Source organism: Panthera tigris, chromosome D2, assembly GCF_018350195.1.
Source record: "Panthera tigris isolate Pti1 chromosome D2, P.tigris_Pti1_mat1.1, whole genome shotgun sequence".
Taxonomy (NCBI): Eukaryota; Metazoa; Chordata; class Mammalia; order Carnivora; family Felidae; genus Panthera; species Panthera tigris.
This window is the reverse complement of record NC_056670.1, coordinates 86,939,546-86,951,771: the sequence shown is the minus strand read 5'-3', so window position 1 is coordinate 86,951,771 and position 12,226 is coordinate 86,939,546. Positions and strand designations below refer to the sequence as shown.

Sequence of the window (12,226 nt, the reverse complement as noted above, 5' to 3'; positions counted from 1 at the left end):
ATTCACCATGATATGAACCAGGTATGGTAGACAGGGAAGAAACTAGCAAGGTCTGTTTGGTTAAAGTCCTCTATGTCTCATTCCGTCTGAGAGGACAGGAAAACATTTTTTACCAAACACTTACTCTTTTTCATCTTCCTGTGAACTGCATTCCTTCCCTTTGAGGTACCTGACCCATACCTCCTTGTCTTTAGCTCAGGATGACATATATGCTTCATTCTGCCCAAGTGACTTCAGAATTCCCATGTCTCTCTGGATTCCCCATATACACAAAATTAAATTTTATCTTCTCTCGTTAATCTGTGTCATATCAATTTGACTGCTAATCCAGTAGAAGGACCTTGAGGGGACAGGACATTCTTAATCCTTACATACTCATGACAAACCTTCACCAAGAAAAATCAAGAAAACTAACAGTTTCCTCCAAAATAATAAAATATCTAGGGAAAAATTTAACAAAGAGGTGAAAATCCTATAGCATCAAAACGATATGATGTTGATAAAGAAATTGAAGAAGAGACCAGTAAATGGAAAGTTATTTCACCTTCGTAGATTGTAAATTTTTTTTTAAATTGTTCATTCAACCTAAAGCAATCTAGATTCAGTGTAATCATGACCAAAATTCTAAAGGCATTTTTCAAAACAAACAAACAAGAAAAAAACAATCCTGAAATGTGTATGAAACCACGGAGGGCCCTGAATAGCCAAACCCATCTTGAGAAAGAACAAAGCTGTACAAAGCTATAGTAAACAAAACAGTCTTGACGGTGTTGAGATGAAACCAGGTACAAGGATCATTGCAGCAGAATATGGTCAATTACACAGAGAGGACAGTCTCCTCAACAAATACTGCTGAGAAAATGAGTCACAAGAAACAGAAGGCAGTATGTTACACCATACACAAAATCTTGTGCCACACACACTAAAATAAACAGAAACTCAGGTTTCCACATCAAGCCTTTCCTCCACCAGCTCCTCCAAAGACCACACTCTTCACCATTCACTACACATAGGAAGCCTCTGCTCCATCTTACTCACTTTTCCCTCCCACAGCTCCACCTCATCCTGAAGCTGAGGACTCAGCACCACCTTCCAGGAGGGTCCTGTCCATGAGGATGCAAAGCCAACTCCACAGGAGGAGGAGTGAGCACGGCTCTTTGGGATAAGCATTGTTCGAGCCTGGGAAAATTAATAATAAGAAACCTCACTGAAATTAAGTCCTAAGGTTTGGAAGGGGGCACTCTTAAGACTCTAGCAACAGGAAAAGAGACACCTTGCAGGTAGATACACTTCACTGTCCCAGCAGGAGGAAAGAAGGCCTCTTCCTGCCCCAGCAACAGCCCAGCCAATGAGACACTCACTGCCCAGCCAATGAGAAGCCACTACTCTTCCAGCGCCCCCCCCCCGCCCCCCAGTTTATGCCAACAGACTTTTAGTTTACAACAGCCCCCCTTCCCGACGCCCTGCCTCCTCTATAAAAGAACCTCCTCTCCTTCCTTCCTTCTCAGGACTCACGGGTGCTTTTGCGGTAGTTTGCTTGTCACAGTGGCAATTCTCTACTGTTCCCAAATAAACCTGTCTTTTGCCGGTAAAATAAACGGTAGCTTTATTTTTAAGGTTGACAGGTGTGATTAATTTTAACGGACAGCAGACGCAAAAGGACTTCTGAGGACTGAGTAGAAGTTGTCTTTAGGTAAGGAACATTTACATTTAAAAGGAAAATCGCCATTTGTGCTAGGAAGAGAAGGAGGACTCTAAATTTGTAGAAACTTTTATCAATGGGAAAGACACCGTTACCACCATACCCTCATTTCCCTTGTTTGCTCCTCAAAACAGAGTATCTTTAGCCCATAATAGCAGGTAAGGTGGTGGTAAGCCATTTCAGGGAACTACTCAGTTTCCCTGGGTTTCTTCCATGTATACAGGAGGAATCCGTGTTATTAAACTTGTTTCTCCTCCATTTCACTTGTCCCTTATTATGGGGAGGTGTTAACAAAAGTAAATTTAAGTATCTAATTGGCTTTACTAACTGATTCACAAATCACGCAGCACCCCGTGTAGCAAATAGAGGACAGCTCCGCAGAACTAAACAAAGGACAGCTTTTTACAGGCACAGAGAGTGAATAAGACGAAAAACAAGAAACTTATTGACAAATGCAGTGTTGAGACAAGCTCGCTCTCCCGAGGATCTAGGAGTAAATTTCCTACTCTAGACTCCAAGAAATTCCATGCTGCCTAGTTAGAGGTTACATTCCTGCGGTTACACCCCCAGGTGTGCAGCAAGGAATACCAGCAGAGACAAGAATCGAAACCTGGGCCCAACACACGGCAAAGGTGCTCTCCACCTAACCTCCGCAAGCTCCGTCAAGTCGAGGAGGCCCCGCTGGAGGTGTCTGCACATGCGCAGTCACCGACTCCTCAACTGCCAAACGCCAGCGTGGAAGACCGCGTACCCCCACCCGCACCTCCCCTGCTCTGAGTTTGCGGCCCCAGAGACTTTAAACATGCGCACTAGCACCTGTGTTCAGCCTTTGAGCCCCGCCTCAGCTCGAGGCTCACGGCGCCTGGAGCGCAGTGCGCAGGCGTGCCGCGGGCGCCCCGCCCCCCCGCGCAGGTTTGGCCCAATCCCAACCGAGGCGCCAACACGGAGAGAGTCTGCGAGCGGAGGGAATGGCGGGGCGGCTGGGGCCTCCGAGCGCCGAGCGGGTGGGAGCCACGGACCCGGCTGAGAAGGCAGGAGGTAGTGCTGGGCCCCGACGCCCCTGGCAAGGGCGGCCGTGGGAGGTGGGGCGGGGACACGCGGCGGCCCCCCCAGCCCCCGCTCCTCCCGCCGCCGAGGAAACGCAGGGTCACCGCCGGCAGGTCGGCCTCGGCTGTGTGAAGTAGCCCCGGGGACACCCTTTCTGTTGGGCCGAGCGGCTCTCTGCGCGCAGCTCCTGAGTGAGCCCCCTTCCTCTGTCCTCGCAGCCACGTCTGGGCGTCCCTGCTGCCCCAGAACGGTTCTTACCCGGGCATTCTTTTCCGAGGCTGGGCCCAGGCCGGCGGCACGCAGCGTCCGCGTTTTTTTTCTCCCTGACGCCGACCTGAGTGAGCTCCCAGCTCCGGGGGCAGGGGTGGCGCCACCCGGCCGCGCGGTGCGCTCCTGGAACACTCCCCTCCCTCGAGGGGCTGAGCCTGCCCTCGCTCCCTTCAGACCCACCTACACTGGTGCAGCCTTGGGACCCGGCGCGGCTCCGGGGTGTCTGTCCCGCAGAGGAGAGGAGTGAGTAGCGAACCTTCGCACGCAAGGCTCGCCTGGAGCAGAGCGTGGCAGCCAGGCATGAAGAGGAAAGTGGGACGGATGCATATGCACCCCTTGTATTAAACGCCTCCGATGGCCGAGGCTGCGCCAAAGGAGCCTTCCGGTGTGGCTGTTTCAGGTGCCTCCCATAAGCTAGTCCACGTGGGTGGTTTAGTCACTTCACCAGTGGCTGAGTTTGCGCTGCTATAATGCAGTACCCTAACCTGGATCGCCCCGTGACCACTGAACTTTGCTTCTCGTGACTCCGGAGGCTGGAAGTCTGGGACCAAGGCATCGGCAGATAGGGCGTCTGTTGAGGACCAGCTCCCGGTGCCTGCGTGACCATCCTCTGGCTGCATCCCCCCGGGGGGAGGGGGCAGGGCCGGGGAGTTGTCTGGGGTCGCTTTTATAAAGGCACTGCTCCCATTCGTCAGGACTCCGCCATCATGACCCAATCACCTCCCCAAAGCCCCATCTCCTGGCACCATCACATCAGACCAGAGTATTTCAACATGCGTTGTACGGTGCTTACTACATAGGAGAGTGTCCTTGCCCTTTGCGCTTCACACCGGGGACTTCTGGTCCTTGTGTCTGAGGTCTTGTGTCTGCAACTCAGTCTCAAGGTTCAGAAATGTTAGCAAATGGGGGATCGGATTTTTTGTTAATTCAACAGGTATTTCTTGCCAGGCTGTGCTTTGCCTTATGGCGGGCACTACATAGGCAATAGAGGGTAAAAACAGTGCAGCTCACTGCCTAGGCTATTAATAATACCTGGGGAATTGGTTGCCCAAACAAACTGTAAAAATCAGTTTGGGGTCACTTGGGCCAGTTAGCTTTAAAAAATACAGCCATATGCAGAAGTGTGTATGGTGAAAGACAAACATCCTCCTTCCTAGTCCTACCCTCCAGAGGTAACTACTGCTGAAAATACTTTGGTGATTCTGGCCACAAATTATCTGGACGTGGTATGCATATGTTTGTAGACTGGCATATATTTCGCCTCTTTTCGTAGCCAATTGGGAGTCTATATGCACAATTTTTTACTGACTTTTCATCTGTCTAGGGTCTCCTTCCATGTTTAATGCATAATGAATCTACCTCCTTTTCAATGGCTGCACAGTATTTTGTTGTGCGGATGGATCGTACTTTTCGGCTGATGGGCATCCAAGCCGTTTCCCACTTTTGACATGACAAATACTGCTTCCGTGTCTTTTAACATGCCTTTTGCATACTTAGATGAGCATGTCTCATACATAAATTCTTAGAACTGGAATTATGCCTTCAAAATGCTGATGTACTAAAACTGTCCTCTGAAAGGTCACATCAGTTTCCAGCCTATCTGTATGTGAATTTCCCCACATCATCTCACTGGCCATTGTCAGACTTACTCATCTTTACCAACCAGATAGGTACGATGTGCTGTTTTCATCTCATTAATCATGACTGATATCGTATATCTTGTCAAATATTTATGGGCCATTTGTAAAATTTTTGCTTAACTGTCCCCTCCTTTCTTCCACTCTTTGAAAGCAGTGATTGTTTACCTTCTTTATATTGACTCATTGTTTTTTTTTTAAAGATTTTATTCTAAGTACTCTCTGCACCCAACATGGGGCTCAAAATTGTAACCCTGAGAGCAAGAGTCACATGCTCTATGTGCCAGCCAGGCACCCCTGACTGGTTGCTTTTTAAAAACTTTTTATTATGGAAAAATTTAAGCATACACAAAAGGCAAAAACAAAGTATAAAATTACCCCCATGAGCCCATCTTTTCCACTTTGACAGTTATAAGCTTTTGGCCAACCTTGTTTCCTTTTTATCCTCACCCACTCCACTATTTCATTTTGAAGCAGCACAGGCATCATAGCATATCATCCATAAATATTTCCATATGTATCTCTAACATCTCTAAAATATAGTACTGTACTCTTTCCAGAAAACTAACCACAGTAGTACTGTCCTATCTGAATAACAGCTACAATAGTTCCTGTGTCACCAAAAACCCAGTTTTCAAATTTCTCTGATTATGTCACCAATATTTTTTAAAGTGCACTTGTCGAATCAGGATCTAAATACAGTCCGTTTTTGAGTATTGAGTATATGTCTTTTTAATCCCCTTTCATCTGTAAGGATCTTCCTTTTTTCCTCCCCCCCCCCAAAATTTGTTAAAAATCCTGATTTTTTCCTGTAAAGTTCCCAGTCTGGATGTTGCTAATTGCATCCCCATGTGTCCTGTGTTCCTGTATTTTCCCTAAATTAGTATTTAGATTAAGAGAATTAAAAGGCATTACTCTGACTTCGTTTTTGGCAAGAATCCTATATTGTATTTTTACATCAAGTGGCTCATAATGTCCATTTCTCTCTCTTGTGACGTTAGTACCATTAATAATCGCCAACATCTAGTTCATTAAGGAATTAAAAATAAGTGCCTATATTGGTTATAAACAAGTGAATATGAAATATTCTACTGACAAGCTTCAGAGTAATTGATTATATAAAATAGCTCGTATTTATGTGCAAATGACATGGTGTCTTATTAAATTTTCTTACTATTCATTGTGGTTTTTTTTTTAATAAGACTCTAGAACTTTCTAGTTAATTAGCCATCTGCCAGTTACAGTGACTTTTGACCCCTTGTTTCCAGTTTTGTTTTGTTTTTTGCCCCTCCTTTCTTTTCCTTTCATTATTACATCATGAGGTTTGACCCAGTCTTGAATAGTACAGGCAGGGAAAGTTCACCCCTCCCCTTGCCCTGAGTTTTATTAAGGGAAACTCTGTGGTATGATTTCACACTTTAGGAAAAGTTGACCGTGAAATAGCCTGACTCCTCTCGAATTCAGTGTCTACCTCAAGACAAGGGGCAAGAGCACCACTCTGGCTGGAGATCTGAGCCCCCCTCAGCCCCATACCAAAGTTATTGGACCCTTCCTTGGGCCCTCTCCTTTGGGATTATGAAGCGTTTGGTTGTGTCTCCACAGGGCAGGCCAAGTCCTCACAGAAAATTGAAGACTTGATGGAAATGATGAAGAAGTTGCAGAAAGGTCACATGTCTTCTCTGTAACTGAGGCACAGCCTGAGCTTTGGGAAAAGGCGGAAGTGGATTAAGTTCCAGGACTCACAATTCACAACCTTTGGAAATTAACCCATTGGCTCTTTCCTACTTTTTAAAACTTCTTTGAAGTAAAAATATAGCCCAAGGATTTGAAATGAAAGTATAAGGGGATACAAGGCAAAACGTTTCCCCCAAGCCCCCTTGCTAGCCACCCATGTGGTCCCCACCACACTCAGTTAAATCCAGGTTTTCACCTTCACCTCCTTTCCCTCCACCTTACCTCTGCTGCTCTCTGCTTGCTCACATGGCTTCTTCTAGCCATGTTCCCACTTCAGGGAAGGCCTTTTCACTGACTACCTACCACCCCACCCAGGAACTGCCCTCCCCTTGATTTAAGGCCTTCAAGAGGTCTTCCCATATCTGAAGAGCATGCCCCACTCCTTCGTGCTTTAATTAATTCCTTGCCCCTCTATTTTTCTTGATTGCGATGACTACAGCCTGACTCAGTATCTCTGTTTTTTCCCTTGTATCCTCTATCCAGAATGAGAGTCCCTGTAGGGCCCCCAACTCCCTCTGCCTGCCCTGTCATCTCCATTCAACCTCCTTTCCTCCCTACAGCGGGAAGCCTAGAGCCCAGGGTTGAGGCCCTGATTAATCGGATTAATGAGGTTCAGCAAGGTGAGCTCAGGGACAAGCTACATGATTTGCAGGGCCCCTGGTTACAGGATTACTAAGTATGTATTTCAGGACCACAGCAGCAGGTCAAACCAAGGGTGGGTTTTTCTAAAGGCAGCTGCTGTAGTCACATGTCCATGAACCTGGCCCTGCTGCCAACTGAGACCAACAAGAAGGGCTGGGCTCTGGAAGCCTCATTTCTTGCCCTGTAAAATGTGTCCTCCCCACCCCCTGCCCAGTTTGCTTGAAGACAAATGTGAAATGTCACTATTTGCAAGGAATGGTGTAGTTGGATGTTGCCCTTACACGTTGTCTGGTTTCTTGTTTTGTTTTGTTTTTTTTTGGCACAGCAAAAAAGAAAGCCAGTGAGGAGCTGGGAGAGGCCCGGACTGTTTGGGAGGCCCTGCAGAAGGAAATGGACTCATGTAAGCATGCAGGGGGTCGATTACCCAGAGGTCCCCAGTGTCATGCCTTCCTGAACTCAATATTCTGGACCCTTAGCATTCTTGCTTCGGCCAAGGGCTCCTGCCCCCTCTGCGGCATCAGGTCCTACCAGTCTCCCACTCTGTACTGTCCAAGCATACTCCCACCTCAGGGCCTTTGCTAGACTCTTCTGCCCCAGATACCACTGGTTTCTATTGCCATACATCATCACCATCAACTCTTAGCTTGAATGTCCCCTTCTTAGAGAAACCTACCCTGGTCATCCCATCTAAAGACAGCACCTTGTCCCCACCTGATCACATTCCCCTTACTGCTTGATGTGTTTCTTCATAGCCCATATCCCAGTTCATATGATGTGTCCTTCTCTCCCGTCCATGTAAAGTGCACTGGCATTCTGCAGGACCCTCACATTCAACCCTTTATCAACATCAGGGCCCTTTGCTGCCACATCCGGGAGTGTGGGCACAAGATGGGAGGGGGCTCAACTCAAGGGGTCCACAGTTGGGATTGGGGTACAGTTGTACCAAACCGCCTGTGTGACTGTGGGCAGGTATGCTCTCTGAGGGTGCAGTGGGTGGTACCTGATGCCTGAACATGTTACTGTGTTTTCCAGTGAGTGGAGAGGAAGTACGTCTGAAAGAGACCTTGAACAAAAAGCAAGGTAATTGTAGTTATTCTGTGTCCAGGCTTTTGCCTTTGTCACCCTGCAGAGGCAGTGTGACAGTCTGTCCACAGCAGCTGAATCCTTTTGAAACCTGAATCCACTCGCATCCCTCCTGTGGCTTCCACCAGACTTGAAGCAAATTACAAAGCCCAATCCGGTGCCCACGAGACTCCACGTGATCTGACCATATTAACTATGCCCAGGCCTGATGCTTTAATGGGTTCTCCTGGGGCCCTTCGTTCCTATCCCTGCAGAGACCCTAAGGATCCTCAGACTCCACTGCCAAGAGAAGGAAAGTGAGGCACAGAGGTAAGACCTTCCAGCTGGGCCTTGCTCTTCTTTCCCCTTCATTGTGGGGGAGGAGAGAAAGAGGGAAACTCAGTCATGGACCCAGAGCTCTCATTTCCTCCGTTTTTAAAACGGAGAGGTCGGACCCAACAGTAGGCAGTAGTGTTAAGAACACTCTCACTCACTGGGATAATCATTCGTTTGCTAGAATACCAAATTCCTTTGGCTGTTTTTTCTTCTGTGCCTGTCACTCTTCCCAAAATAGACCCTTGGCTGTCTGTCCACTCATCTGTGCCTTCATTGAGGCATCAAGCCATTGCGTCTCTCTCTATTCATCGGGACCCTTCATCCACCTCAGTATTTGTGAATCCATCTCTCCACTTCCTGAACATTGGTTTAGCTTATTTTGTGACCAGAGTCACTGAGCCCTGGCATACCAAGACTGGAACTGTGTGGGGAAATTGGGATGAGGTGTGTGTGTGTGTGTGTGTGTGTGTGTGTGTGTGTGTGTGTTCGCAGTTGACCATGCCCCGGTGACTACACTATTCCCAGGGGGCACATGCTCATGCCCCAACCCATGAAGTTACCAGAGAAGGACCTCAATTTAGAAGGCTACAACACACCCCAAGAGGAGGCAGAAGCTCCACCCAGCCCCATCCTGGGGAGACATTCAGAGAACATGACTGAGGGCTGCTTTGCCTCTTCGCAGGAAGCAGACCATGCTGCAGGAGTGCAAGGAGCGAATTTCTGCCCTGAACTCCCAGATCAAGGACGAGAAGAACAAACAGAGGCAACTGAGGTGAATCCCAGTGCTCCGGGCCAGGTGGGGGGTGAGGGGGCAGTGTGCGAGGATGGGTTGTAGGTGCAGGTAATATCAGGGATGGGGGTTAGAAGAGGAGCTGGCTGACCTGAGGTTTGGAAGGTCAAGGTGGGGAAGGTGCTCCCTGCCAAGCAAAGAACATGGGCAAGCCTCCCATGGTGTGTACATGAAGACCCCTGGCCTGGGCCTGGCTGGGGAGGGGTGTCTCAGCCAATGGTCCCTCATCTTGTGTGGCCGGCCCCCAGGTTGGATTTTGAGGAACAGCTGGAGGATCTGATGGGCCAGCACAAGGACCTCTGGGAGTTCCACGTGAGTCACTCACAGCCATTCCTCCCACCTTACACATCTTCCCTAAGAGTCCCAGGCCCCAAACTGAAGGTCACGCCTCAGGCCTCCTTCCTCTCGCCGGCTTTTGAGCCAGCCTTGGTGGCCTAACGTCAAAATGGCCCTCAACTCAGTGCCTCATCCCCACCCTCACTGCCACCCGGTGTCATCCTCTTCACTGGTCCTGTCCGCCCTCTCTGCTGCTCCCCCAGGGCCCTGCAGTGACCAGGAGGAGCCCTGATGAAGTCAGGAAAGGTTATCCATAGAGAAGATCCATGGATGTGTTTGCAGCCATGACTGCCACAGGGCAGACAGCGGGGAACCAAGCAGACTGGTGTTTGCCCCCTGGGGATCCTAGATACCAAGTGAAAGGGGCAGAGAGAACAGACGTTGGGATAGAGAGAGAGGTTCATTGAAGAGGCCACGTAAGGGGAAGAGAAACGGCAATGCAGGGCTAGTAAATGATTCTCCAGGGAACACTTCTGGTTAGTGATGCTTTTAGGATCCCCTGTAATAAATGCTTGCCTCACATCAAAGCTTCCAAGATTACCGAACGTTAACCACCTGGTGAGCCTCTCAAGCACAGCATCACAGGTATCTGGGGTGAGACAGTTCCAGGTGGAGAGGATGGCCAGTACAAAGGCCCTGAGGCTGGAACGTGCCCTGTGTGCCCAGAGGGCCCGAGTAGTAGGAAGGGAGGCAGGCTGAGTAAAGACCAGATCCAGGTAGGCTTGTCTGAGGTGCATGGGGGTAGGCTGAAACACATGCACAGGCCTCCTTTCTACCTACTCAGAGACCAGAGCAGATGGCCCAGGAGATTGGCACCCTGGACAGCAGCAAGGAGCAATTGCTCAGGGAAGGTGAGGCCTGGAGATTGGGGAGGCCCTGATTTGCCTTGCACTGCCCTGCTTATCTGTCCCTTCCTGCCGCAGAGAAGCTCGTGGAGGCAAAGCTGGAGGACGTGAAGCATCGTCTGTGTTCCCAGTTTGGGGCTGACGGTTGCTCGACCACTGCTGAGGGGCTCTTTCTCCGCAGCCAGGAGGCAGCAGCTGCAGTGTAAGACGAGCAGGACAGGGACAGGGACAGGGACTGGGGTGGAGGGAGGGAGATGCCAGTGCTGATGCCCACCCCCCTCAGACATATGTTTGAAGAGGAGAACAGGAAGGCCCAGGAGCTCCTAGAGGCTGCTGCCCAGCGCCATGAACAGCTGCAGCAGAAGTGCCAGCAGCTACAGCAAAAGAGGCAGAGGTGCGTGTGGAGGCCCTCCCCCCAGTCCTCTAGGGGAAAGTGGCTGAGGCATCTCTGCTCCCTTTTCAGCCTGTCTCCTGGTCTCTTCACAGCCTCTTGTCCTTTCTCCTCCCCTTCCCCCTCCCCACACTCCTACCCTACCTCTGTCTGTCCAGGCTTAAGGAAGAGCTGGAAACGCTTGGGGTGCAGATCGCTGCTCAAGCCCAAAGCACACAAGATGAAGGGGCTGGCCCAGGAGAACTTGTGAGCCCTGGGTTGGGTGGCAGGGAGCAGAAACAGCTCATGCAAGGAGCTGGGTGCAGGAAGGCAAAGAAGGGGATCGAGAGTCCTCAGAGGATGGTCTTTGGGGAAGGGTGCTCCCACAGGGCACAAAGAAGACAAAAATGCAGGGGCTGGCAGTGTGGAGTGGGAAGAGGCAGGTCCCAGGGAGGGTGTGGGCACAGGGATACATGGACATTTCCCTCCTCAGACTCTGACCTCCCACAGGCCAATCCTAAGCTCCTAGGAGTCAGCAAGGAGAAAGACCCAGGGCTGCCCACCAAGCAAGGCCGTAGTATGCCCTCCTAGGCAAGGACTCTCTTTGCCTTGGAGCATATTCCATGAACTTCGGGAAATAAAGGCACTATTTCAGTACCAACTGCCTCAGCTGAGTTTATGCAGAGGGGGTAGGGCTTGTCTGGCCCCTGACACTGTGTCAAGCCTTGGCCTCAGCCAGAGGGCCACAGCAGGCCTCCCTACCCTCATAGTCTCTGGTCTGCTCCTTTCTAGGACTTAACACACTGTTCTGGGTTCCCAGGCAGAAGGATGCAGGTCTGCAAAGCCACAGTGTGATTGTTTCTTTAATTCCTCATTCAGGCCTGAAGTAAACCGAATCCCAGAAATCTCAACAGCGGGGATGGAGTCAGTCAGTCCCTTGCCCACAGTCTCCACTGATTAGCTGAGAAAAAAAAAAACATAATTGGAGGCCAAGTGTAGTTTGTGCCTTCCTGGGCACAAAATATGTAACCGACACCTGTCACGAGAACATAGTGTCTTAGAGATCCTGTGTGCTGGGAGTCAATCACCTAAGACTCCATGAAAATGCACTCACCCAATAAAGGGCAGCAGTGCTCCTGAGCCAAAATACAGTGACTGAAGTAGGAAGAGATTCCTGGTCTTGAAAGACTCCCACATCCAGGTAGGACACTAACATGGTGGGATTGCAGAGATCCAAACAGGCTGCCTGGAGAGCACTGTTTCTGTGGAAGAACGGGGGAATGTGACATGGTGGGAAATTACTCCGTCAGTTAGAGACACCAGGCATAAATCTCCCAGTTTTCTGACATGGAGTTAAACAGACCTGTGTCATAAATGAATTGGTTACACCTTATCAGAACAACTCCTGCATTGCCTGGAAATTAGTACATTCCCCTGAGTAGCAATGGAAATAAT

The 12,226-nt window shown here is 49.5% G+C and overlaps 1 protein-coding gene across 2 annotated transcripts; it reads left to right on the top strand.

Moving 5' to 3' along the window:
* The first annotated feature begins 2,601 nt into the window (after positions 1–2,601).
* Positions 2,602–11,428, top strand: SYCE1 (synaptonemal complex central element protein 1). Of its 2 annotated transcripts, none has more exons than XM_042960786.1 (13): positions 2,602–2,740; positions 6,259–6,321; positions 6,951–7,010; positions 7,358–7,432; positions 8,065–8,112; positions 8,370–8,424; positions 9,113–9,202; positions 9,469–9,532; positions 10,320–10,407; positions 10,480–10,603; positions 10,685–10,795; positions 10,951–11,038; positions 11,282–11,428. In XM_042960786.1, exons 1-13 carry the CDS (start codon positions 2,671–2,673, stop codon positions 11,360–11,362), a joined length of 1,017 nt encoding a protein of 338 aa, XP_042816720.1. In that variant the 5' UTR covers positions 2,602–2,670; the 3' UTR covers positions 11,363–11,428. The 2 variants fall into 2 exon arrangements, with proteins under 2 accessions (XP_042816720.1, XP_042816721.1); XM_042960787.1 differs by having other exon boundaries at positions 2,604–2,740; positions 10,341–10,407.
* The last annotated feature ends 798 nt before the right edge of the window (positions 11,429–12,226 follow it).

Coding starts and splice junctions, on each gene's coding strand:
- SYCE1 (XM_042960786.1), top strand. CDS start 2,671: ATGGCGGGGCGGCTGGGGCCTCCGAGCGCCGAGCGGGTGGGAGCCACG. Junction 6,322..6,950: donor GATGAAGAAGTTGCAGAAAG/GTCACATGTCTT, acceptor TCCTCCCTACAG/CGGGAAGCCTAGAGCCCAGG. Junction 10,408..10,479: donor GGAGCAATTGCTCAGGGAAG/GTGAGGCCTGGA, acceptor TTCCTGCCGCAG/AGAAGCTCGTGGAGGCAAAG.